This window comes from Pyrgilauda ruficollis, unplaced genomic scaffold, assembly GCF_017590135.1.
Source record: "Pyrgilauda ruficollis isolate IOZ18807 unplaced genomic scaffold, ASM1759013v1 scaffold21, whole genome shotgun sequence".
Classification (NCBI taxonomy): Eukaryota; Metazoa; Chordata; class Aves; order Passeriformes; family Passeridae; genus Pyrgilauda; species Pyrgilauda ruficollis.
Window position 1 is genome coordinate 9,605,105 of NW_024520318.1, and position 27,740 is coordinate 9,632,844.

Below are 27,740 nucleotides of genomic sequence, written 5' to 3' on the forward strand. Positions count from 1 at the left end.
AAAAAAAAAGGACTAGACTGGGATTTCAGTGTCCAATTTAATTTCAGTGCAAGGAGAAAGCAGAGATTATTGGTTACAAGAAACAGCTCTGTTATTCCAAGCTACATGTAAAACCATGGCTGGCTTCTTACCAAGCACCCCAGATTTTGCAGAGAGACCAAGTATGTTAAAGTCTCTGCAGAACAAGCCACAATCCAGAACATCGTGGATACCCAAACTTAGAGAACACTGTTGCATAACTTGTATTTAAAACAGTAGTAAGGCTCTAAAGCAGCCTGGCCTTTGTGATCTGGCTCAGGAAAGCAACCGCAACATCCATAGTGAGGGAAGGGTAGGAAGGGAAGATGAAGGAAGAGACAATGTGGGTGATACAAAGGAAGTGTTCTACCACTCATAAACCAGAGGATTAACAACTGGCTTCTACCTCGTGACTGTTATTTGCTCCTTACTGTTTAAAATCCATGGCAGCCAGCCATGCTCCACAGCTGTGCACATCCCTGCTGAAAGAGGTCCAAGAGGCAGATTAGTGATCCCCAAAATACCCTTTCCCATACTGTTCTGGCTTCAAGAGAAGCACATAACCTCTGTCAAGCCCTTTGGGCAGCGTGACAAAAGACCATCAAGACAAAAGCTGGAAAGAGACTGCAGCCTGTTCCTACCACAGGGCCACCACGTGCTCTGGAAGCATCACAGTGTGCAGAGCTTGTGGCAGCACTTGATGAGTTTCTTCCTTGCACGTGCTGCTCCCCAAGCTTCACATCCTGCTCTGGAGACCTCCCAGCAGCACTGCTGACAAGGCTCTGAGCTGTCCTCTGTTCCCAGCACCACAGGATACAGGCAACTCAGCCCAGCAGCTCCACCCAGAGACAGTGGGTATCAGAGGCAAACCATGGCAGAAAAGCTCCACAGCTACATGACAGCAAGGCCAGTTTCTCCAGTGCTGGCTGCAGGACAGGGTGCACCAGCCTGCTCTGCTCAGCCATGAGGAGGGCAAGTCCCCTTGGGGAGCCACAGGCCACAAAGCTCAGTGTGTATCACAGACACAACAGCAGGCACAACTTGGACCATGGACTCAAACGAGCATTATGTGTTTAAATAACTTTAAAAAGCTGCAGCACTCTCTGATGCTCCTTCCATCCTGCCCTATGGAGCAGAGTGAGCAGGCATGGATTTGTGCATGTACTGCACAAGCCAGGTAACTGTCACACAGAACTGGGGCCCTTCATCTGTCCAGCTGCACACACTGACATCAGCAGCAAACTGGCTGCTGTGTCCTTAAGAGCAGCGACTTCATGGCACCAGTGTGAAGGACTCCTCCAGCCCCTGCAGCACAGCAACTGAAACACAGACAAACACACACAGAGCACAGTGCTGAGGGACCATTTGGACAGACACTAAAACGTGTAACACACCACAGACTGGAACAAGGAACTTCTCAAAAGACTAGACACATTAATTTCCTACCTGGGCTCTCACACACCCAAGGAAATGCACGACAGCAAATGCCCTGAAGCAAAGATTGATTCTCTTCTCTCCAACAGCAACTGAGGGCTCAATTTTAGCTCAGGATTTAGCAGTCTTGTTAAGATTAGCTGGAAAGACCTTTCCCCTGCAGCCCCTCTACTGTTTGGAGCTGTGAATGCTGTGCACTTTACGGGGTGTGCCACTCTACAGTGCTGCAAGTCCTTCCCGGGTGTAACTCCTGCGTGCCAAGCTGGTACCCCCTGCCCAGCACGTCCTCACTGCGACACACTGGGAAGCTCAGTTAAGAGGCATGCGAGCACTACAGGATCTGCTGGATAGATTCCTATCAGCTCCAGCCCAGCAGGGATGTCTCTATTTCCTAGAAGCCTCATTACACCACTGCTTCGTGCATGCTCTCGAGGTCATGCTGGTTGAGGAACTGAGGGGTCTTTCGTTTGGCAGTGGCACAGATACTGCCTGGGGGTGAGGGGGATAAGACAGAGGAGCTGAAGGAAAGAAGAGACAGATGGGTCTTCCCACTCTCCCTCTTGCCTGGAGGATTAACAAGGGAAAAGAAACCAAAACAAAAGCCACGCCTGAGTGCTATTCCTTGCCCTTTTAACAAATATTTTCTTAAAATATAAAAACCATCTTCACCCTGGAAACCGCTAAAACGTAAACAATAAAACGGGGATTTAGGGAGAAGGGAGAGGAGGTTTGAATGTGCTTCCAGGCAGCAGCCCTTGCTATGAGCAACAGGTGCCTCCAAGGCCCTGTGCTCACCATCAGCCCTGTTCCTATGGCTCTCTTGCTCATTTAGAGTTCCCCAGTGGGTCTGGACTTAGGATTCAGCGATTAGCGGTCCGCAGCAAATCCTGGCAGGTAGGTTAATCCTCTTCATCCTCACTGATGTCATAGGTGACTGCAGACTCGTTCCTGGAGCGGTTGGCAGGGGAGGAAGGAGGAGTCTTGGTGGAAAAGGGCCAGCGGAAGGAGGGAGATGGGGAGCGCTCGTGTGTGGGGCTGCTGCTGGGACTCTGCTTTGGGCTGATGGCCTGCAGCATCCGGCCCTTGCCCTCCTTCAGCATGTGTTTCTGGTGAGGGAAGCAGGAGGACAGTAAGCATGGGTAACACAGTCATGAAAAAGGACACTGCTTACAGCCTGTGCAGCATTTTGAGTTGTGCCCCTTTAAAACTTCATGCTATTGAAGAGCAGAAAAAGCCCCAGCATTACTCTGGGCTTTGGAGCTGCACACAGTGCAATCACCACTCATTTTCAAGTACCTCTAACAAGAAATACTTGTGATATTCATCCAACAGTGCAGGAAAGCCTGGCATAAACAAGTAGCTTCAGACTCATCTTAGGCCAATGACAAAGTGACCACCATCCTCTTGGCAGCTCAGTGGTCAGCAGGGCACAAACTGGAGTTTACAGGCCAGCTCGTGGGACAGGAGAATTTTTTCACTCTACAATGTAACTGGCATTATCTCGTTGGCAATTGTGAGTACTCCCTGAAAACAGGATGCCCAAGCCTGGGACAATTTGTCTGGAGACTGGCAGCACACTGAGCACTGCAACAAATGCCAAACCTTTCCTCTGCAGACTCTCTAGAAGCCCTACAATGTCTGTTAATGTCTCCAAAGTTCCTTTTCCCCTTTTCCCAGAGCAACTCCTTACCAATGCACCTTCTGGGCCAAACATCTCCAGGAAATTGCCGATGAACTCTCGGGACTTCTCTTCCCACTTCTGAATGAGATCAATACTCTTCTCTTCCACTTTCTGGACAAATTCCTTTGACTTCTCCTCCACATCCTTCACCCTCTTTTTCACCTTATCCACACGTTCCTGGAGGTGATATTTCTTCTCCTGCATAGAGAGTGGTGGATCAGAATACAGGTCACCAGATTTCAGTGGAGATCATCTCTGCTCTGTTACTACACTAAACTGCTGCTTGAGACTCAGCATCTCCATTAGTCTGGTGACACTTCTCCTTCACTTCCATGACACTTCTTTCCTAGACTACATGGCAGACACAGTGGGGCTGTGAGACACTCTGTAGCAGGCACTGGCACGGTACACAAAGCAAGACTAAAGCCAGAGATAAGCACTATCTAACAGGAGTGCATGGAAGAGGGAAATATTTATACAGCACACAGATTAGATTCGAGTGACTTGCTGTAGTTCTCTGCATATCACAACAGCACCAGTCTTTCTGCTGGGTGTTTTTAAACAGAGGCAGAGTTATGTGCCAAAGAGAGGCCAAGCAGCCATTACCTCTCCTGTTTCATTGCTGTTCACAGGCACAGTATCTGGGTGATAAAAAAAAATGTTTACGACTTTACATCCAGCATCAAAAATGTCTTCTGCCATGTATTCTTTCTGAGGGCTAGAGCTGCACAGCACAGGAGCAGGGCATATCCTTCTGTCCCATGCAAGCACTGCTGCTCCTGCAGCTTCAGGAAGGGAACAGTACAGTGGAGACAGCATCAGATTTTATCCTAACAAATGACTCTATCCTAAGGAGGTGGCTGGGGAAAGAGGAGAGAGATGAGACAGCATCTGCTGTCAAGAACAACTCACTCTTCATTCAAGAAAACATACATTTTGCCACACACCCTCTCTCCAGCTCTTTCAATAGGTAAGACATCATCAAGACATCTCTGACAAGAGAGCAGCATTAGCAACCCCCCAGTTCCTCTGAGTGGGTCCCTGAGGTGATTTCAGGGGTGGAAGTCTTAATTTTTACTCCAAGGACACTGGTTTGGTACCAACGCTTAGCTCTGCAGACAGCCCTTTCACTGGCACATGGCAGGACTGTGCTGTCACTAGACAAGGCTCCCTTCACACTTGACAAGATTCTGGCTCCTGCAGCGTGTGCTGAGACCCACTTGAACTCACGTTTATGAAGCTGACGTTGAGCTCCTTGGCCGTGTAGCCCCGCTGCAGGTTCCGCCTGGCGTAGACGTCGTAGTCCCGCACGATGCGCGTGATGATGTCGGATGTGGAGATGCCCTCGGTCCTCTGGGTTGGTGCAAACATGCCTAAAGTTGGGGAAAAGGACCCAGGACAGCTTGAGCAAGACGCAGGGCAAAAAGCTGCTGCCACCTCTGTCAGGAAACAATTTATCCTGTCAAGAGCTCACTGTTGCTAACTGTTCTCACATCTTTGTCCTTAAATGTGCAATACCACAGCCATCCTTTCTGGGATGCCTAAGTACCACCAAAACATGTCAAAACCCTTCAAAATACCACGTATTCTAATGAAAAGGTCTTCACTTTAGCTAGTTTAAATACTGATTGCATACACAATAGTGTGGGGGCAAGGACATCCATTTTAATGGATGGAAATATAACATTGTGATGGCTGAGTTTGGATAGATATAACAAAGCTGCATCCCCAGTGAATTTAACAGCAAACTGCTAGAGGTGTCCCTCTGCTAAGTTCATGAGATTCTCCATTTGTAAGAATCTCTAAGCCAAACTGGAGTATGTTTTCAAGAGGTTGCTGTTAATTCAATAAAAATAACTAGACTGAAATTAGGAATTAATGCTGGGCCATGAAACATCCTAGTGTTATGAATCAGGGCCCAGAGCTGCTTCTTCTGCCACCAGAGGCTCCTGGGCAGACTTTTTTCCTAAAGGGACATAATTTTGCATTACAGAGGTACAAGAGAAACTACAGAAGATTTTCAGTAGGAAGCCCTGGAGAATTTGAGGGAGACCCACCTGCTTCTTTTATATGCTTATAGACATCATCACTGCCAGCAGAAGAGTATGGGATGTCATCATGTGCAACGAAGTCAATCTGAAAATTAAAAAAGCAAGTCAACATTTTATCTGGAACGTAAGGATCTCCTGCTGCTGTAGAAAAGATGCTAACTTTCGGCTCAACACCTCCACTCAGGGGTGTGAGAGAGAACAGCAGACGTTCCCTCAGTTACAACACAACACAGAGTCCCAAGTGCTCAGTGGCAATTGCCTGTGAATTCTAAGTACATGACAGAGATGAAAGAAAAGGCTGGGAATACGGACACAGCTGCTTTAAGCTCCACAGAGAAATGGCTTGTTAACGACAACAACGGTAAACTAAGCATGCTCCCCTGGAGACTCCTTCACCTCCCAAAGCTGTTCAACAGATGTTAAGAGATTCCTTTCACTTAATCTCACCAACTGATAAAAGGCTTTCAAGACAGCTTGTCTGGTCTCCTGCGGCAGGGAAGCTGATGTATATCTAAGCTGCTCCAGCTGAAAGCAGAGTTGGACCACACACCCCCCAGAAACTTCCAGCCCACGTATTCCTCTCTCTACTGCATTTCACACCTCTCTGTAACCAGCACCAACTTCTCCTGAAATAGGGAGAACCTTTTTCATTATTTCACAATCTCTACATTATTTTAACATTACATGCCAGCTCAGCAAATGCTTCTACACTCCCAAGAAACCCACTCAATTCCCATAACCCAGTTCATTCTATATTTACGGAGCTTCAACAGAAACAGTTTGTTCAGGCAGAGGTCACCCCCAAAGATGAATTCCTGCTGTAAACAGAGAAGCTAATCGAAATTCCGAACAGATCAGATGTCACAAATTACCCTGTGCTCTGCCAGGAACTCGGGTGTGAGGGTCCAGGGTGCATTTCTCACCACCTCGTCCACATAGCGACAGTGCTGCACAGCATCATAGCGCTCGTTTTCGTTCATCACCGTGAAACCCTTGAAGTTGTGGGTCAGCTCATCACTGCAGACTGGAGAAACAGGCAGAGAACACTGAGTCTGAGGCACTTACCCCGATGATTTACCCTAAAAGGACCTTGCCCACACTCTGCTGAACCTGACAGTGCCAGCAGCTGACAGAGGCTGGTGTTTCAAACCCAGCTCTTCCAGCCACAAAACATCAGGAACAGGGAGCGCTGCAGGGCACTAAACTCCTGAGCAATTCTGGGCAGGCTGTTTGGAGAATTTCTGCCCAAGCTGGGGACCCACACCCCAAGCCTTTAAGGTCTCCAGAGCTTTTAACACTGATCAAGAAAACCAGCTACATAGAAGACCACTCCTCTATAACAAATGGCACTGGGAGGTCTGCTGGTCAGAAATCCACGTTTAAAGCAATAGATATCTCAGGCTTGGAATATGAAGAAACTTATAGCCTGAACTTCTGATTTCATAAAATGCCATACCACAGTCTAGTTCTTAAAAAGTTTATGTTAAAACAAAGGGGGAGTTCACAGGAAATCAAGCTTAATTATTATGTTCTATGAGACAACTCCTCATAATCTGCAATGTAAGATACTGAGGAAGGAGTTCTATTTGATTATCAGACTCAAAAGTAAACAAGGCATTACCAGTCTCACTGGTATTTGATTTATTTACATTCCAGACAAACAGATGATAAAGAGTGGGGGAGACTGTTCCCTGCTTGGAGCTAATGGTCTCCTGGGATGTGGCCTCTTGTCTCAGTCCTGGTGCAAGTTCATTGTCCTTCTCCTCACCAGTCTCCCAGAGGCACAGAACGTTGTTACACTCCTTGCTACTTTAACATGTCAGTAGTTTGACCTGAAGTTATTTTCCTGTTTGTTGTAGTGTTTATGTACATGGGGATGTCTTTCAGCCTTTAAGATTTCTAAGCTCAGGGCAGTTTGTAGGTTGGAGCAACTGTTTCAGCTCTCCTCTCTCCCTTCCCCTTCCAGATACTACTGTAGCACACAAGAAGTGCAGGCACACCACTATTAAAATGCTCTCAGCAATGACTGAAACTGTGATAAGGAAACAAACCGCCCAAGGATGGTATAATCGTTCAATAGCAGGATCAGAATTTCATTTTGTTTCACGAAGACAATGGGAGTTGAGAAAACTAGTTAAAGGTATTTTCAGTTCTCATACTTCAGCATCATTATGCAGTCTGACAGGGGTCAGCTCCTGATGGGCAACATGCACAGCCTGATGTGTCCTCAGTGTGGGTGGAGGGATGAGCAGATGCGCTGCCTGGGCAGAGGCCCATGTACTGTGGCAGCCAGAAAAGGGCTATCTTTTTTCCTGTTACATTCTTGAAGGAGCCTGGCTGAAACACCTCTGCTAGATCCCTTCAGGCACTCAGCAGGACATTCCTGGCATCCTCTAAAGACTTATGACCTAACAGACAAAATGGGGAGCTTCTATTTTGAGAAGGAAGGCCTAACTGACTTCCAGGTGTCCAGACACATGCCCAAGAAACCGCTGTGATCTCCATGCTCCCAGTGGGATCTGTTTGGCACTAAGCAATGTCCAGCAGGAAACTGGAGCTGGGGAGTGACTTGCAGGGCAATACAGGTGAACAAAGCAGCTGTGGAGGGACTCATACTTTAGCTGTCTCATTTATGAGTCAAATGTAGATGCTCAACTATCCCTAATATATTTTGATACTCAGATGTGCAACTCACCTGTACATGTCACAAAATAGAGGGGTCAAACTAAAACAGCACAATCAAAAATATTTTCCTTAAGTAGTCATTTGGTACAGGATATCTTGCTGCAGACATATCCAGCCCTCAACGTTTTGCAATAGGACTCCAGCAACATTTGGGACAAGTGTCTGCAGTGAGAGTCACTGAGGCCACAAAGACAAAACCCCAGTATGCACAACCACAGACAGAGCTAAACTGTACTCCTGCAACAGCCAAAGTCAACAAGGTCACTCCTTACCTCCAACAATGAGGTATGTGTTTGGGAAGAGGTTCTTTGCTTGCATCAAGGCCCGGGCATGTCCAGAGTGGAACAAGTCAAATATTCCATCGGCATAAACTCTGACAGGGCGATCCACTGTGCCAAAGGAACAGAGACACAGCTGTGAATATGCCTTCCTGGAGAAGCAGCTGCTGCTCTTACTCACATTTGAGGACCTTCTGAAAGTCACGGAGGTGTTAAAGAATGCAGCACCATAATCAGGATAGAACTGTGAAGATAAATGACTGGCTCTCTGCCTTCCCATGTGGAAACAAATGCATCTGAGCACAGAGCTGAAATACAGCCACATACAAAGGCAGACTGAAAGCCTACCATGTATCACCCAAACAAGGTGAAGGGGAGACCAAGGGAAAAGCAAACCCTGAACATTTCCCTTCTATGGAAATCCAAATGCAGAATTAACTTTTTGCACAGCAGTGAGATAGCAGAAGGGAACTGGCCCAAATGTTTCACAGGTGCCTGATTTCGTCCTGTCTGCCAGGATGGCATCTCAAGACCTCTACAGCATGCCCCTTTGCACCCTGCTGCCATAGTCTGGTTGAGGGACCAGCAGCATCAGCTCCCCCAGAAACATGCAGTGTACGGCTTTATTCAAAAACACAGCTGAACTACTCAAAGAAAAGCAGACAAAATTCTGCTGAATCACTGGCATTATCAGCTAAACCCACTAATAACAATAATAATAATAATAATAATAATAATAATGAGGTGGAGGAGGAACAAACCTTTCCTCAGGCCACCTCTGCCAGGGGAAATTGCAGCTCAGTTCTTTGAGGTCAGCACAGAGGTAAAGTGAGATAGTCTAGCACTGCCATGTAGTAGTGGGAGGCTTCTGATCTTGGGACCACACAGGACCACAGTCCTCTTGCTGCTGATAATCAAAAGCCACAGTCTTTGTCTGTGACACACTTGGGAACAGCTTGCTGCTCTCTTAGCTCAGTTCAGACAGACTCAGAGGAGTGGTGAGCAGAGGCACACCAAAGCTGCAGTGAAGAGAGGGCAGAAAGAAGACCTAACAGGAAGCTGAGACCCTGGGTCTGGGCAGAGCCCTGGAGGTACCCAGAGACAGAGATTGGGAGGCAGCAAGAAGAGGAGCTGATGCAAAGGTCAGGGTTGTTAACTTCAGGCTAAGCAGAGGAGTCAGTTTGAAGACAGCCTCTTACAATAATTTTTAGTGGTTCTAAGACCTCAATCTGAAGATGCTAGGAGGCTCTGAAGAGCCAAGGATTTGGAGATCTGTGACTGCAAAAGCTTTCTGTATGCCAGATGAGCACTGGTCCTAGCAGACCTTTATGAATGTTCATTCACATTCTGGAAAGTGGCTGGGTCATCCTTATCTTTCCTCTGTACCTGCAGCAGCTACAGTTCCTGAGCACAGCCACAAGGAAGTGTGCACAAGTGTGCATTGTATTTTAGTCTCGGCAGGCAGGAGAGCCACCACTGTTGAAACAGAGACCTTTGTGCAGACTCTGGAGATTTTCAGCTGGGAAATTAATGCAGACTGTGAAATACACTGGATTTTCAGAACCTCTGGCAGGAAACCACAGCCAGGTCTCAATCTGAGCTGGCTCATCTCTCAGCAGTCAGGTAGATAGCAGCGCAGCATTTTTATTGCCTCTGTAGCCACAACAGAGAGGCCAGGTAAGACAGCACTGTCTGCACACTCTGTTTGGCAGGAGAGGGCCGTCATCCTTCAGGAGTCACTTGTGCCTCTGCCTCCCCTGTGGACTTGCAAAGAGAAGAGTGTTTCTCCCAGCCTGGTTTAGAGAATAAAAGGACACATTCTTGTTGTGGGGCTGGCCTGTGGTGTTTAATGACACTGACTTTAACTCAAATCCAGGCTAGAATGGGATAGTCTGGACAAGGATATAAATTGGTTTTACTTGCCCGTTTCAAGTTTCAGAAAATACAACTTTTAAAAAATATGACTTTTAAAGTGCTTAACTTTAAGCTATCTCAGACAAAGCAGAACAGAAAGTGTGCAGTTCTGTGGCTGTCAGTGGCTCAGCTAGAGTTTAAAACAAATATCTGTAATCTCCTCACACATACAAACTCGAATTTCAGGTGTACTGACAGGCCAAATTTCCCATGGAAACAGTTCTCTAATCACCAAAGCACTCACTTAGTCATTGGCTGTAAACCTGGTCAAACACACCAGGGTGGTTTGGTCTCAGAAATATCCCCACGATACCCACACCCCCCAAACTCAATATTTATACAATCCCCTTCCAGTCTGCGTTCTTACTTACAAGGGGTCCCTCTCATGGCTTCTTCATAGGTCACTCTGATGTATGGCTTGCTGTAGTCGATCTCCACTTCATCTGAGAATGGAGCTGGCTCCCGCAGTCCCTAAACAGCCAGGAGAGTTTCACTGTGAGAGTGCAAAAGTGAGGGCAGTTCATAGTGGCAGCACTGCCATCACAGTGTCCTAGCCACCAAGTGACTGCCTCTGCACAATTCAGACACGTGAACTAAAAGACTAATTAGTGTAAAACCTCAAAACAGCCTTGCAGGCTGATTAGCCTGAGTTTAGAAAAGAAGAGAGAGAAAAGTAGAGTTTAGTAAACAGTGTTTCTACTGGAGAAAGAAAATCAGAGGGTCAGAGCTGCAGCTGCTAAACTGAGACTTTTGACAAACAGCAGTTCACAGCAGCACAAGCCAAGCTTCAAACCTCACTGTCACAGCTCCAGCTGTGCCCACTCTGGCAAGACCATCACTCTGCTGTGCCTGAGTGTTTGTGCTGTGATGTACAAACTGTAACAGCTCCTTGATTTGAGTATATGAACGAGCAGAAGAACAATACCAACTGCAGCACTAACTCCGAGGGAACGTGTGTTGTCACCATTTCTGAGCCATACAGGTGAGACACTCACCTTGATCTGTAGCAGAATAACTCCAACTGCTGCAAGAAAACCCCTCTACCCTGCTAGCTTGACAACAGCACTACATTTAATCAACAGCTGAAGTCCAGCCATCATTTCTGGTCTGCTCTGAATGGAAATGAAACATCTGCCCTTCCCATTACAAAACAAACAGCTCAATTTCCTTCTAGCTGGAAGGTGTAGGGCTGCAATGGACATCTTGTTCCTGAATCAGAACACTAGGAAACAAGCTTGCAAATCATTACAATAATACCTTCAAGCTGAAAAGGCTAATCTGCAGTTTCCTCTCTGGCTTCCTGTCCCACTGCAGAATCCTGGCAGCGTCCAGCACCACTGCAACCAGAAAAACTGCTGCTATTCTGGCCAGTGTCAATCCTTATTAGAGTGCTTATAGAGAAATGCACAGGAAAACAACCATTGACCACGACATGCAAACAAGCTGCTACTGCTGAACAGCTCCTTTAAGTTACTGAGGGCTCCACATTTCACACAGCACCTCCTCTACCAGGATCCTTACTGTCAGATAAGGCTTGCAGGTCTCTCCTCTCATCACTGTTAAGTCTAGGCTTTCCCTATAAAACCCGATTCTTGGCAGTTTAGTTGAAGTTAGGAATAAAAGCCCTATCAAAATTATCAGAGGAACACAGAGACATGTCCTCAAAAGGTCCTGACAGAATCTTGCCCTTCCCCTGCAGGGCCAGTGAGGGTCAAAACTCAACCTGATGTGTACAATACAACAGGCTTATGTGTCAGCAGGTTTGTTACCACCATCTGCTGCTGAGCCCTGCTGCTTCAGGGGAACATTCTGACAACAGCTGCTTAGTTGGGAGTGGAAAAGACTTCAAGGTAATCTCACAGGCAACACTATTACTCTTGCTATAATAAATAAAACTTTTGCAAAAAGAAGAAAAAAAAGAAATCTTTCACCAGGGGAACTGAGTTTGCCCTGTGGCTAAAAACCAGGCAGGAAGCTTAGAAAGTGGCTGGATATTACTTGTCTTGTGCTGTTTGCCAATGCTTTATTTCTAACAGAGGACAGACAGCAACTTGAAGACCAAGTGACTCTCACGGAATAATAAATAACCTGCACAGTTCTCTTTCCTTACTGAAATACGTGAGATCTTTAAGAGGGATAGGGTGGGTTTTGGCAACAGTGAAGGACATAAATATTCTGTGGGATAAGTCACACAACAGCTCAAGCCTCCCCAGTTCTCACTGCTGGTGCTGCTCTTACTTCATCACCACTGTCAATGCTCTGTGACAGGGCTGAAGCCCTCCTGAAGAGCAAAGTGTTGTCATCGAGGAGGAAGATTGCAACACATCACCACATTTTGCCAAGGACCATGACCCTGGTATGACGTGGCAGGGATGGTAGCTGGCTTTTGACAGAGATAAGAAAAGAACAACTAGAGCACACGTGATGCACAGGACAGCTCCAGGAAGAGGGCAGAGAAGAACTATAAAAAGCCAATTGTCGCAATCTTGTGGCAAGGACGAGTTAAAGGTAGCCCTTTTCAGTAGCATTAACTGGATCAGACCCTCTTCAGAAAAGATTCCACTGGCTTTAGCTAGTTAAAGCCATCCCAAGGTTGATCTAGAAAAGAAATCCTTTTGGTTGTTTGTTGTGGTTTTTTTCTGGGCACTCCCAAAGAACCAGCAACACAAATGTGGTCTCTCTCCAGACCAAGAAAATCAAATGAACAGTGATCTTCCCCATGTGTCAGAGCGTGAATTCAACAGATCACTTCTGCAGGTGCTTACAGGCTTCAGATCCTCCTGCAGTTATGTGCTTCCCCTGAGTATTTCTCCCTCCCAGTGGGTCACTTAAAACCCACCTGTGAGAAATGCCTGCTTCTCTATGGCTATCTAAATGCATGCTTCTTTGGCTCAGCTTAAGTGACAAGCTGGACACACCACAAAAGCAGCTTAGCAATGCTTGCCTCAGACCTAATTTAAGCCCACGTTGTAAGTATGTTATTAGTATGAACAAAGGAAGATTCCAAACTGGATTTGCAAGAAGGAGAGCTGCTGTAATTTGCTTCTTATCCCCTGCCCACTGCCTTGTTTCCTCTGTCCACAGATAAACCACCACCTGTGTTTTTCTGCTGCTACAGCTCAGTGTCCTCAGCTCACAGGCTCCCAAAATTCTTATCTGTGCTTACTTACGAGTGAGCGTCGGGACATTTTTGGAGGGATTCCATCCAGCTCTGTTGCCCCATTAGGGCCTGATCCATCTTTTCTTCTCTTTCGGGAATTCAGCCTGGATGAGGTCGGCGGCTCCATCTTGCCAAGCACGTCCAGAAAGAACTGGAACAAAATGAAGGAGAGGGAAAAAAGAAAAAAAAAGAAAAGAGATATTTCTCAGTTCTTCCAAAACAGAATCAGTCAACAGCAGGCACAGTGTACAGAAGGTCAGTGCAAAGACACAGCCACCTCACAAGGGGCTTAGCCAGTTGTATTTGGCATCAGCTGCCAAGGCTTGACAAACAGTGCCTGGTGGGAATACTGAATCATTTAATGCAACTCAGAGCTGTTCTGCAGAGAGAAGCGTGCAGCAGTCAGCTGGCTGGAGAGACACTGAAACAAGAGTTGCAATGCAAATGATAAATCATTACTACGAGGTTAATAATGCTATTTTCACATCTAAAAGGCAACCTAAGGATTATGGTATGCCCAGTTCACATTTAGCCCACATTTAGTCCAGCTCTCATTTGGATTCTTTACCCTTTACATCCCCAAGGGCAGTTGGCAGGTGTGCTGCATCCCTGTGCAGTCCAGAAGAGAGGACGGAAGGTCTGTGCAGAAGGATAAAGGCGAGGGAAGGGCTCGTAACTTAAATGACTTTAAACAGGCTTGCAGTTTGCTTTGCTGTTTGTGTAAGAGCAAGCTGCAGCTCCCCAGTGGGGACAGCCCACCTCGGGACAGCTGCCACCGTGTGTGTTCCCCTCTTGTCCCTTGTCCCCACCGCAGTGGTGACTCAGCAGATGGTGAAGCAGCTGCTGACACCACATTAAGCCAACTTCTGGCACTTTATGTACCAGTTTGCATTTAGTGGTGGTTCAGCTGAACGGCTTCTCTGATGAACAGACAGACATATCACCGATTTGGGACAGAAATGGTGACAGTTATAGAGAAGGAAGTTATCTGTGCTTTGGGCTGGAGTCACTACTTTTCAAAAAAGGCTTGGAGTATTAGTAACTCCCGCTTCACACAGCTGAAGCAAAAATAGGGATTTATAGGAAGGCATGGCAGTGAATATTCCCTTTCCAGTTGCTGCAGGAGTCAGAATTGGGTGCTAGACTTGCAAAAACTAAAAAACAGCATTATCTCTTGTTCTCTTGAAGTGTGCACCTCTCCAGCGCAGCACGTGGCACTCCTGGCCTGCAGTTCCCAGAGCAGCATGACCCCCCCGCCCAGCAAGGATCCTTAACGATCCCAAGGTGCGTGCTTCGACTCCCTAATAATAAGAGTGGTGTGGAATTTAAAACGTCTCCCCACCCACATGCAGTGGGCGTGCTGGAATGTTAGGTGGGGCAAGTGCAAGGTGCGACAAAGAGCAGATGCCCCTCTGAACACCACCTTTTTCTGCAGTAGAGGGGCTTTGCTGAGTGTTCTGCTTGGGATGAGCTACGTGATGAGCTGTGACTGCCCTCAAAGGGCCACTGGCAAAGCTCTGCTGTTTGGCGGCCAAGAAGGGTGTGTTTTGTGAAAGAGCTGTTAAATAGCAGATTTAGTGATCGGACTTACTCAAGCACACATGACTCAAGGTTAAGGAATGCTCCAAAGAACCACGTCAAATGCAGTTTAATGAGATGCAAATATCTCTCCCTCCCTACTGAACATCAGTATGATGATACCTTACGGACAGTTTCAGGGTCAGACACAGCTGAACTGATTTGGGGCTATAAGTATCCCTGGCTGCTCTGTTAGACCTACCTCAATGTACTAACAACAGGGAAAGAGAATCTCAGGTCAGTAGGGAGACAAAAAATATTGTGGAGAAGACAAAAGTGACAGTGAAGAGCAGCCACAAGGACATTCCAGAACTGTGTGACCCATCCAGCACTCACTGTGAGTCAAGTTTGCCGTTTCCCCCATTCCAGTAATTAAATCACTATTTCCTGAGAACAAACATATGCGAGAGTGCAAACATAACCTCAGGCAAAAAAGTTCAGAACCCTCAGGTCCAAGTCTTCAAACATTTAAGCAAGTGTTTGACTTTCAGGTGAGATCCGTGCTATAAATGCAGCAGCTTCCAGAGTGCCTCTGTGAAAACACAGGGTATGACCCAAATCATTCGTACATTTTGCAAGGTGTCATCTTGCAAGCACACTCTGCGTCAGTCATTTACCACCCTAATCCTAGCAGAAACCATGAGGTTCAAAAAAAGCAGCAAGTATCTGTCTCTGGTCCAAGTAACCCCAGAATTCATAGAAAGGCTGGGGGTAAACAGCAGCCGATTTTCTTGTTATTTGGTTAAAATAATTTCACGGTGCTTCAAGTCACTTGCTGGTCTCTGACCACTTTCTTTTCTTCCCTTGGGAGAGAATTAAAAGATCTGTTCATGTGCTGAATGCAGACATTCTGAACCACTGCCCAGCAAAACATCAAAATCAGAGGTTTTGGTGCTGAAGCACAGACACAGCAGCCCCACACATAACCAGGTGAAGCTCTTCCCCCATCAGCGTGGCCCATCAGAGCAACCAGACTTCACTGCACACAAGTGCAGTCTCTGCTGAAATATCACCAGTCCCTTGCTGCTGGGTGCAGATCTGATGGCCAGGCAAAGAACTGCAGGTTACAGTACAGGGCAGCACTGTCCCAGCTCAGGAGAAAACTCCAACAGCTTCTTCCAGCTCCTCCCACACCCAACCATCCATCCTAACTTTTCCATTTCTCAGGGTATACATAGTTAGTTAAACAATGGCAAATAACAACTTAAATGAATGGATTCCAGCTTGGTAGATTCTATTATTCGCTGTGCATTAAATCAGGAGCAGTGGTGAGACAAAATCAGCCACACAGCAGCAGCTCTACCCCATGTACCAAGTGAGAAACCAGCTTCAAGGGTGGGATAAATATGCTCTGTCTGCTCCGACTGACAGGTGAGATGTTGCTGAAGGAGCCTCTGCAGTGTCCGGCCACCTCATGAGTGACACAGCTCTGTTAATTACTCAAATTAGTGCAGAAATGAAACAATAATTTTACCACTATTCAGAACTTTAAAACCTGCGGATGGTGCATTTCTGGGAAGTCCTCCCATCACCAGGCTTGGCTTCATAAAAAACAGGGAATACACCTTACTGCAATAAACGTACTAATCTTAGAATGCTTCATTTTGACCCAAGTGACTAAAATAGCATCCCAAACAATTATTACCAACAGTGGGATCCAGCATCTGTAGCTGAGTTTAACACATGAGGACATGGCTTTGCTTCCTCAAATCCATAAAACACTGCCTGTTCTAAAATTAATTACATTTGCAGCAGATGGGGAAGAGGAAAGAGAAGACAACTCTCAAAGCTCATTCTGAACATTCCAAGATAGAAACCAAGCATAACCAGAAGAAAGAGCCTTGCTGTAAAATATTAACATTGTTCTATTTTAAGGTGTCACCCTCCTGCATTATTGAGTTCCTGGCTGAATACAAGATACTGCTCCAAAGGAGCAAAGCTGGAAGTGCCCCGTTTGGAAAAGCCATGGGCATATCACAATCCCTGCACCACTTTATAAAACCCTCAGGACTTTTCTTCTTAAACTTATTTATTTGGTGTATCCTGTATCAAAGAAGGGCCTTGCATCACCTGCCAGCTAACTCATCAAGAGAGAGACCTGCATGGGCTCTGCAAGGAGCAGTTGACTGCCAGATGGGAAAAGAGTTGCTTTTCCTGTCAGGGAATCACTGAATCCCACTGAAACACAGCCACTTCTGGGAGAGGAAAGAGGACAAGCATTGATTACTAGAAAGGAAAACAAAAATATAGGCAGGGAAGGAATTTAAAACTTCTCCCTTAGTGTTAGTTAACTACACCATCATCAGAGCTGGAATTTAACCACAACACCAAAGCTGACACCTCTGACAGGTGGAAGAGGTCAGAACAGGCTCAGCAAATCTTCCTGCTTAGCCAAAGCTTTACCTCACTGTCTGCATCTTTATGGACAGTGCTGCTGTTTTTCAGTCTCGGTGGTGTCAGAGAACTCCAGCATTACACTACACCACAGAAGCAGGTCAGATTTTTCTGCACCCTGAACACATTGATGGCATGAGGATCTGGCTCACCTGCCTTTCTTTCTGATGCCCTGAAGAACTTCTTGGAGAATATTAACTGCAAACCTACATCAGTAGCAGGATTACTTCTGCCACTTCTGCTGCTTTTCACTTGCAGATTTACCTGTGAAGCAAAATAAATGCTGCTACTTAAACTCAGTAAATGCTCCAGCCCAAGGCTGCTGCAATTCCCAGTAGGGACCCAAAGCACAAGACTGGCAGCTGGACCAGCGAGGCCCTGGGACACCCACAGCTCCCTGGGTGGCACCGCCTGCTCCAAGGCTGTCCTATCGTCCCTCTCAACTTGGGAGGCGTTGGCACAGTCAGATGTGACTGTCATGTGCTGCTTTGCCTACAAGATCATTGCACTTTACAGGAACAAGATATTTCTCTTCTGCTGACTCATCTGCAGGCAACACTACTAAACTTTGCACTCTGCCAGCTGTCTGCAGAGAATTGCCTTGACACATGGACAGCATGTAAGCAAGAGCCTCAGGGAAAAGGCAGAAGTCCTGTCACTTCAGGTAAGTCCCTTGCCAGGCTATAAGGTACCAAAGTGAACCCGACATTCCTCTGCATTCCTTGACCACAGATCGAAGAGAATCCTTTTCCCCCAGTACTCCCTCACCTGCAACACCCAGTCTCCAATTAACCTTACTGGTGTGTATCCCCATGGAGATCTGTGGAGACACAGAGACCTGGGAGAGGTTAATGACAGAAGACTCATCATGGATCTCTCTTCTATCAGTGCTTAAAAAACTTGCCCAATCTCCAAGGCAACTTCATGCCCAGCCCAGGCTTGCCAGGCCCAGCTCTGTCCCAGTCTCCAGACTCAGAGCATCTGCCTGGAAACAGAGTGCTGCTGGCTATGACCCAGCCTGCTCCCCTCCAGACAGACTGCGACGCTCCCCACAGTCAGCATCTGCTCTACCTGGATGCTCAAGCCCTTGAGCCCCTTGAAAAGGTTACTGCAGGATCTGGCACAGTCCCGTCCACTTGTAAAGCACAGGCTGCTTCAGATACTTTGGATCAAGATCAACAAAAGCAGCTGTCCCACAGTGTGTTAAAAGCCACACGAACACATAAAAGGGATTCCCGTCCAGCCAGTGCCACACATCGGTCCAACAGCATCCACACCTTTGCTACAGCTGCTAAAGCAACCCCCCAGGCCTCGCATCCCCTACTGGTCCAGGCAGGCTGGTAACATTCTCTCAAGGAGAATCTCTGGTACCCGTGTCCTGCAATTGATGGAAAGATGCTGCTTCTCACCAACAAAGTCCCAAATGGCTGAAGATAACTCTGCCTAACCACAACTGAAAAAAGTTCTGTGCGGTCACCTAGATAGTGTTGCTAAGTGCTACACACAAACAGAGAAACTGCTGTCAAGACCTCTGTGAATTCACAGCCCTTCTGGGTATACCATAACCTCCAGGCACTGAGTGTCTCGACATGCGACAGCCTCTGCCGGGTGAGTGAAGCAGCAGAAATAGGGTTTATGCAGAATACCAGAAAAGATACTGTCAGGGACAATAAAGTGTGAGAATAGGTGGCCATTGTGACCTGACTTCTGCACTCGTTTTTTTTTTAGGGACTAGCAACAGAGCTTTTTGAGTCTAGAGGTGTAAACCTCCTTTAGCAGGTTTACACACCAATACCAATTCCTTATGACAACAGTTATTGTTAGTGGCGCTTGGTACAGTGATTTCAAGAGTGTTACAATCCAGACCTCGCAGCGAGAAACTTCAAAATCAGGAATTTTAATAATTGTGTATACACAGCAAATTTCTTTGGGAAATAATGTGTGGGTATTTGTCATCTGAATTTCAAACCCAAATACAGTTGCTGTCCTCAGACCCTGGGGTCCTGCAGATGGAAACCCAGCATTACCTGTTTCTGACCGCCCCAACCTTTGCCAGGGTCCTGCTGCGGCAGCATCACACAGAGACACAGAGAAGGCCACCTGCAGCATCCTGCACCTCCCTCCACAGCGAGTCAGGACTACAGAGGAGCATCACAGCTCTCAGAATTCCTGAGGACTTTAAGTCCCATTACAAAACCATTAATCAGTGCAGCCAGGACTTCGGTGGACACAAAAAGCGGGTTAGAGAGGACGTGTGCCTACGCAGCAGCTGGGTCACACCTTGCTCCGCCGCAGCCAGGGCCACCTCCTCACTGTCCTCGCTAGGCCCCGACTCTGTCCCCTGGCTGGGGGCATGTCCCCCGGAGCCCCCGCGCTCCAAGGGTGCCCCACAGAAGTTTCCCACAGATCTGCCTCTATCTTCTCTCAGCTGCCAGTCCTGCCACCTCGGAGGATCACGGCCGAGCCCCGGCCTCTGCCCAAGCCCCCACAAAGGGGACGGAGCGCATCACGACCCCCCCAGCAGACACTGCCCTCTCGCCCAAAGCCAGCGCTCCGCGTCCCGACCGGCCAGCACCGCCCCAAGCCCCCAGCCCGTGCCTCGGCCACCACGCTGGGAGAGGGGCCCGGGGCGGGACCCCTGACCGGCTCCGCAGGGCAGCGTGCGGTGCCCTCATGTGCCGCCAGTCCGAACCCACTCAACACCTCCGCTCCCGTGACAGGCACCGCTCCGCTCCCCGTCCCCTGCACGCCCAGCGCCCTCGGTGACAGCCCCCCGCTCCCGCCGGACGCCCCCCTACCAGCGCGCCGCCGCCGCTCCGCAGCCCAGCCCGGAGAGTCCGGCCCCGCCGCCGCTCCCGGCCCCGCCCCGCTCCGCTCCCGCCGACGTCAGCGGGGCGCGGGCGGAGCCGCTGCGTGTCCGCCCGGAACCACGGGAAGGGACCGGCCCGCCGCGGGGAAGCCGCGTCCCGGGAATCCGCGCCTGGAACCTCCGTTCCGGCTCGCGACGGTCCTGGCCCGCGGCTCTGCACGTCACAGAATATCCTGAGCTGGAAGGGACCCGCAAGGATCATCGAGCCCAGCTCCTGGGCCTGCACAGCACCATCCCCAAAAGTCACACCATGTGCCTGAGAGCCTTATCCAAACGCCTTTTGAGCTCTGCCAGGCTTGGTGCCATAACCACTTCCCTGGGGAGGCTGGTCAGTGCCTGAACACCCTGTGTGGAGAGAACCTTTTCTGATACCCAACCCAAACCCTCAGGACACAGCTTCAGGCCATTCCCTTGGGTCCTGTCACTGCTCACCACAGAGCAGAGATCAGTGTCTACCCCTCTGCTTCCCGTTGTGACGAGGGGAGACTGATGAAGTCTCTTCTCTATCCGTCTCAGCGTATGGATGTATCCTGTGAAAACTCCGGAGGTTCTGGAAGGAAGGGAGCTGCCCTGCTTGTAGATGCCGATGTGCAGTGCTTCAGCAGTGTCTCAATCTTTCTCCAGGGAAAATACAGCATCCCTTACCTGTCCCACGCCACAGCCAAGGGTGGTGAGGCTGAGTGATTACAGACTCAAATCTGCTCACCTGATTTGTACAACACCTTTGTGAAGAAGCCATTAAACACCTCCAAAATAGAGCAAGTGCAAGGTTAAACATCGTGATTTAACAGCCATGACTTTATAAAAGCTTCAAAATGCGTCTGAGGTCATACGTACCAGCTCCTGGAAAATGTTGTGTGGAGGGTTTTGCTGTTCCCTAAAAGTCACGCTCCCAGGTTGTGCACAAACAGAGCAGCGCTGTCACATCTCTCTGCAGGTTCCTTAGTGGGTGACAGCCACAGGCAGCAACAAAGCAATCAGTGAAGTCACCCTTCATTTCCCACCAGAGGAAAAGGAGAGGAGGACTCATAACCAAAATATTTCAAACTAATGTAACAGAGAAGCAGCAGTGTGCTGCCTCCAGCACTGTAGCTGAAAGAGGGATTCTAGAAGATTGTAACTTTTTACTTCCCCAGCTTCCAAGAGCTGCATGGGGAGAGTGTGTTCTGCTGTAACAGTTGGTGAAGGTGGGATTCAGGGTTCACCTCACCCCCCTTTGGCACTCTGAAAGCTGTCCATCCCACTGGAATGGTTCAGCTGTGCTTGCCCTGTCAGCAGAGAGAGAACAGGCATCACCACAGAGCATCCCATCTTCCAATGGGCATGCTAAGATGTACTCTGTTGGCACCCATGGTCTCAGCAACCCACGTGGTCCTCCAGCTTTAGCATTCTTCTGCAGATCTACTGCAGCCTTCGTGAGGCCGGAGTCCCAGCAAAGTTGGTCTCCAAACATCCACCCTCGTATTCCGAAACAATTACAGAGAGGTTGAGAAATCACTGCAGTATCTGCTGAAGAGCGTGAGGAGCAATGATCACTCACAGCATCCACGGGTGCCAAATTGCACCAAACCAAGGAGCACTTACTGCAGGGAGGAGTTCTGCAGTCATGGGGTGTGTGGGCTGCTGGCCTGACCTAATGTCCTAAATACCTCGACTTTCCATCAATTAATACCATCTCATGTGACACAGCTGGGATTCACAGCCCAGTTGTTGTGGGAGTGATAGGAACAAATCTGGATAACCAGAATCAGAGATCAGCTTTATGGATTAATTTGTAAAGAATTGTCAAAATGCTCACCTAAGAAATGCAGACAAGCTATCCAGGATAGTGCATCTTGTAGAGTGGAAGAAAATGCCACAAGAGAAGAAATATTAAATACACTGATTTATTATTTTTTTTTCCTTATAAATATTTCATTGATTTCATAGAAATAAAAATAAAAGTAACAGAACCCTTTTGAGACAGAAGTTGAGTTTGCCTTAGAAGCAATGGCTATTGGCAATACACTTTTAGGACAAAACCAACACTATATAAAAAACAAAGGGCCATTTAAATAAAGGACATAATAATAATAATAATATTAATATTGTGCTTAAAGCTGTATCTATATCCACAAGGAAGAGGGAATGTTGTAGGTGTAGAACTGATGTAGGATGTGCTTTGTAGAGCTGTTAATTGTGTTAGGTACTAAAGGAAGAATATGATGCTTTTGTGCACTTAAATAAAAAATACTCCAAAGCATTCTTCCCAGCATCCATCCTCCTGTGCAATGTTCATCACCTTCAATAGTAGAAGCAGCCAAATGCAGCCACAACACAAAACAGACTGTCCTGGGGAAAACAGACAAAAACTCTGTGTTATTCCTGTCAAGGCAAGCTTTTTGCTAGTCTAGTGGAACAGGCAAACATCAGGGAACATTTAGACCAGATCATAACTGTATGGTAATATATAGCAATTTTCTGTCTTTTATTTAAGTTTCTTATTCACCTCACTTGTGGTGTAACCCAGGTCAGTGCATCTGAATGCCAGAAGCACCTCAACTTCCTTCATCCACACACCCACAGGTATCTAGGTGGCAGTTTAAAATAAAATAATAAAGACCTTGACTTTGCCTCAGTCGTGGATTTCAGCCATGCTCCACGTCTGCAGTTCAGCAAAGTATCTAAGAAAAGACTTTGTCTCTTGTGCTTTCTCTCCCCACCAGTAAAATGGTGTGACTACAATGACTTTTGTACTGTACTGTGTCACCTACTCGGGGGAGAACTTTTACTATGTTGGCTGTTACAGCTAAGTATGTTTTGTGAACAAGGATGTAAATCAGGCTGTTTCAATAAGCTTGAATCCTTCCTTCTAGCAGTTGTTTCTTTTCTGCTCCATATTTAAGGTCACTCTGCCTCTCACACAAAAGCCAGTAGCCTTGCACTTCCCGTGGGAATCCAGCCCATACTTACGTTCATGAACACGTCGTGAGCACAGCTGTCAGTGTCAGCATCCCAGAAGCATCGTGCAGCCATGCTAGACAAAGGAGCCAGACAGGGACATTAGCCAGAGTTCATGTGTAGTGACCTAAGTGATCACAGATACTTCCCTTGAAAACCAAACTGAGCTTGCTTTAAAGGTAATGGAATTGGGAAGTATGCTCCTGAATGCCAAGCCCAGTTTTCTACTGCTGAATTCTACCACATCCTGTAATCCCCTCTGTATGTGCTCCACCTTCAAACTCATCAGCTCTCAACCCTGCCACCTTCAAGCAGGGCTTGAAACCTCATTGCTATGGTGCTTAAGAATCTTTGACTTCTGGCCTATGCATATCAGGGGCTAATTTAGCTTATTTGTTCTCATCCTTCACCTCCTGCACCCTCATGGTACATACTCCCAATTTATTTATAGGGGGCTATCGTATTCCTTGGCAGATGCCATGCTACGAGACCATGACCTCTTCAAGTCTTTTCATATCTATACCCTCTGCTCCCTGACTATCCTGATGGACTTCTACACCCAAGCCCTATCCTGAGCACAAACAACCAGACCATAACAGGATATTGCATGAGAGACCTTGCTGCTGCCTTGTCTAAAGGCACTGACATTCCCTTTTCTCTGCTGCAAGGCTCCCACTCCCTGCCTGCCCCAGTCAGCCCCAGCTGACAGGATTCATTTTGGGGCACTGTCCCATAATGTATGAATGAATGTACTAAGGTGTACTTTGCATTAAGGATGTCAGTGATTGTGTTTCAAACTTGCTTCCTGTCTGTTGCAAACTGGAAAATTTGCCCAACTGCTCTGTCAGCCTGTGTGGCTGGACTTCACACTTCTGATCAGACCACCTGAACACTGAAGTGTTCACCCTGGTACGGTGCTTGTGGAGCAGCCTGCCTGCAGACAGACATTCCTAACAAAAGCCTGAGCAGCAGCTACAGGTATTCCTCTGTGACCTCCAGAACAGGGAGGCAGCAGATCTGATTACAGCTCTTATCTTCTGCTGGAGTACCAGGCACAATAATAAAGATAAGCCCAGCAGATAAAGCACATAAACCTTGTGAGCTGTTCCCTTTTGTCTTCTCCCTATCCATGAGTAATGGAAAGCTACAGCCCACTATTGCAGCCAAGAGGAATTCTTTCATCTGACTGCAGGCATCTGGAGCTGACTGCAAGTGCTCAGCACCCACATGGGAATCTAGGCTTGGTTCCCATGGCAGTATTGCAGTGGGATTATAGAAATTGAAACTTCTGAAAAATGTAAATGAAGCGCTTATGGAAGCTTTCTGGCTTTAGACAGAAGTGAGTTATCATGGCTTTTGTGCTGTAGCAGGGCCTTGGGAATGGACTGGGGGTGTACCCTAATTCATCATGAATACAACACAAAATGCTTTTACCACACTTCTCAAAAATTATTTTCATCATTTCAGCTTGCTAAGAACCACCATAGAGCCAATTATCACTAGCTAATTCAACCAGTCACAACCTAAACACTCAAGTTGCCATCAAAAGAGAAAAGACAGACCTTCATCTGCAGACAGACCTTCTAGCAAGGGAAGTTGGAAGCAGCTTCCAAAGAAAAAAACACACCTAAACCCAAAAAACATGCTAGGAATACAATTAGAAGATGCAAAACTTACTTCACTCCTTCTCCTCTCTGCTCTCCAATGACAACCTGCACCACCATCTTGTACCTGTCAAATCCCTCCTCTGGAGAGAGAAAACAGTATTAGTGAGAGCAACAACTTTTAAAAAATATGAGCCTAAAACATGACCCTGAAAGCTAAAGATTTCTGGCTACAAAGCAAGTGGCTGTACAAGCCTATGCAAGTAGCCAAGTGGACAGAGTGCCTTGCAAAGCTTCATTTTCCTAGTATGGAGTACCATGGTTTTGCTGGAGTTCAGGGGTGAACAGGGTAGTTGGCATCCATCAAAAGATGCATCTTAAGGCACAAGACACCCCTGAGCAGCCACACAGTGTGTCAGCATTCTGCTTTGACAACTTTCAAGAACTGGCAACATGGAAAGAAATAAGGCTGCTGGTGGACAAAATGCAATTTGAAGAAACATATCTTATTTTAAAACTGTTCTGATGCAAAGGTATTGTGAGATTCTTCTGCCACACAGGTGTTTCCTTTGCTCCTGAGAGGTATAAAAGGCCACAAAATAGCTGTGTTATGTATTCAGAGACATTCTGTTGTTTCACAGCAGTAAAGAAGTACCTCTGAGGCACAGGCCAGATCTAATCAGGCCATGGCAACGTTCCAGAAGCCAAATCAGAACAGGCATGTTTGAAATCAAATATAGATCCCAATGCCTGTCTTCAACAAAGCAGTGTTCTGGGACGACTCCAGCACCCTGTTTCCACTGGAGGATTGAACACAGCACACTGGCTCTGCTAACATCCAGCACGTCAATGCTTATCAGAGATGCCAGAGTGGCCACCCCGGGCCAGCCTCGCTTCAGGCTGCTGCCACCGTGGTTACACATTACTGAAGCCAAGCCCTGTGCAGAGGAGATCAGCATGAACACGTGCAGGGACTACAGCTGCTGCTGGCTTTAAAGCAGATGTGTAATTCAGGGAGAAACACAAATCCGTGGCTCCTGCCGAGGGTGACCGCGCGGCTGTGCCACCACGTCAGGCCAGCCCAGCAGATGGAGCACCAGCGTGTCCCCAGGAGGAAGGGGAAAAAAGTGTCCGTGCCAGCACACTCATACATATACTTATTCCAGCACAAAACTCAGGAAACACCTGCTGGTGCCTGCACTTTTCTTCTTGAACTCAAAAATGCTGGAGGGCATCCTGTGCAGCAGCATAACCTTTTTCCAGAGCTGTAAGGCTGTAGTCACACCTCTCCTTGGCTGACTGCTCCTCTCTCCCCCTTCCCTGTGCTCCCTGAGCCTTGTTCTGATCTCCACTGCCTTTCCAGCTCTGATCTTACTCACAGCAGAAGAAGAGCGGGAATGGTTCTGTTTATGGAAGCAAGAAGCAATGAAACATCACTTCTTTATTCTCTCTAATGCAGCTTCTTTCTCCCTGCAGATCCTCCAAGTTTGACATCACACACCTGCCAAGCTATACTAAAATTTTGTCTGCTTGAATTAGGTCTCCAATTCCACAGGCAAGGAATGTACATATATAGGACAGATTGCTTCATACCAGCAGACTCGAGTCAGTAAACAGGGAAGGAATACATTTCAAGTACAAAGGAAGAAAGAGGGATCATATCAAAAGGGAGAGGACATGGCAAGAAAAGAAATTACATCCCCAGCAAACCTCCTTACCTTTCAGTCTGTCTTTTATTGTGTCTGATAAAGACTTTGTAAGCTCAGGCATTTCTTCTGGGATGTACTGTACATCGGCCAGCTTCTCCTTCAGTATTGCACGGATGCATTCTTTTACTGTGGACGACTTAAATCTATCATGGCAACAAAAAAAAAGAAAAAAAGAAAAAGAAAAGTGCAACAGAAAGTTCACACAATGCGTAGAAACGTATGCAATGCCAAATGCCACCTGGAAAAATGTAGCTTTCATGTATTAGAGAAAAATAGCAGATGACAAGCCATGGGGAAAAAAAGCCCGGCTAAAATGGAGATATTGCCAAAAGCCAAACAACAGGGGTGAAACCAGCCCCACTGGAAGTTGCCCCTCCAGCAGCATCCCCCACTCGAGCGGGTGTCACAGCAGGTCTGGGAGCCTGGTGCCCTCCAAACCCTCGGTGCTCCCATTCCCAGCACCCCACTGCCTCATGCCCCTCATGCCCAGGGACGCCCTCCCCACATTCCCCCCGCAGCTCCACATTCCCGGGGCCCACACGCCCCAATGCCCAGTCCCCCACCGCGCTGGCCCCTCTTTCCCCGGCGGCCTCACCGGTGCTGGAGGCCGGGCCGCAGGCTGTACGTGTTCTCGGCCCCTTCGTCCGGGCCCAGCTCGCCCATGGCCCCGCAGGCCCCGCGTTGGTTACCGGGACAACCGCGGCCGCTTCCGCCGCTTCCGCCGCCCGCCCCGGCCGCGCCGCCCCGGCGCTACGGCTGCGTGCTGCCGGAGTCTGTGCTCCTACCGCCGCTGGTACTACTGTGTATTAAAAAAAGAAATAAAAAAAGGAAAAAAAAAGAAAAAAAAAAAAAAAAAAGTTGTGTGGTTTTTTTTTTTTTTTTTTTTTTTTTTTTTTTTTTTTTTTTTTTTTTTTTGTTATAAGAAGACTTGTACAATGAAGTAGTTGGTAAATAAGTGTTAAATAACTGCAGGCTATTTTAATAACGGTAATAATTGCAAAATTTTGCGATGGCTTGTAGAAGATGCCGAGGCGCTGCAGCAAGTCGAGAGAAGGGCGGTGGAGCTGGGGAAGGGTCTGGAGCACAGATCCTGTGAGGAGCAGCTGAGGGAGCTGGGGGTGTTCAGTCTGGAGAAAAGGAGGCTCAGGGGGGACCTTATCCCTCTGTACAGCTCCCTGAAAGGAGGGTATGGCCAGGCAGGGGTCAGCCCCTTCTCCCAGAAAACCAGCAACAGGATAAGAGGACACAGCTGTTCCAGGGGAGGTTTAGGTTGGAATTAGGAGGATTTCTTAATCATTTCTTAATATTGGAATTGACTGCCTGGGGAGGTGGTGGAGTCACTGCCCCTGGAGGTGTTTAAAGAAAGACTGAATGTGGCAATTAGTGCCATGCTGTAGTTGTCATGGTGGTGTTGAGTCATAGGTT

At 47.5% G+C, this 27,740-nt stretch overlaps 2 protein-coding genes across 3 annotated transcripts; both read right to left on the reverse strand.

The window, feature by feature from the left end:
* Positions 1-23: 23 nt before the first annotated feature.
* On the reverse strand, positions 24-20,151 carry PCYT1A (phosphate cytidylyltransferase 1A, choline). 2 transcript variants are annotated; one of them, XM_041467660.1, is made up of 9 exons: positions 19,992-20,151; positions 13,232-13,372; positions 10,433-10,532; positions 8,142-8,258; positions 6,057-6,208; positions 5,191-5,269; positions 4,364-4,506; positions 3,143-3,331; positions 24-2,558 (listed from the first exon to the last, which is right to left on the reverse strand). In XM_041467660.1, the coding sequence occupies exons 2-9, from the start codon at positions 13,346-13,348 to the stop codon at positions 2,352-2,354; spliced, it is 1,104 nt and encodes a 367-aa protein (XP_041323594.1). In that variant the 5' UTR covers positions 13,349-13,372; positions 19,992-20,151; the 3' UTR covers positions 24-2,351. The 2 variants fall into 2 exon arrangements, with proteins under 2 accessions (XP_041323594.1, XP_041323595.1); XM_041467661.1 differs by lacking the exon at positions 19,992-20,151 and adding an exon at positions 13,790-14,449.
* Positions 20,152-21,932: 1,781 nt separating this feature from the next.
* DYNLT2B (dynein light chain Tctex-type 2B) lies at positions 21,933-27,030 on the reverse strand. Its single transcript, XM_041467662.1, has 5 exons — positions 26,911-27,030; positions 26,325-26,458; positions 24,680-24,749; positions 23,015-23,078; positions 21,933-22,393 (listed from the first exon to the last, which is right to left on the reverse strand). The coding sequence occupies exons 1-5, from the start codon at positions 26,976-26,978 to the stop codon at positions 22,346-22,348; spliced, it is 384 nt and encodes a 127-aa protein (XP_041323596.1). The 5' UTR covers positions 26,979-27,030; the 3' UTR covers positions 21,933-22,345.
* Positions 27,031-27,740: the final 710 nt, after the last annotated feature.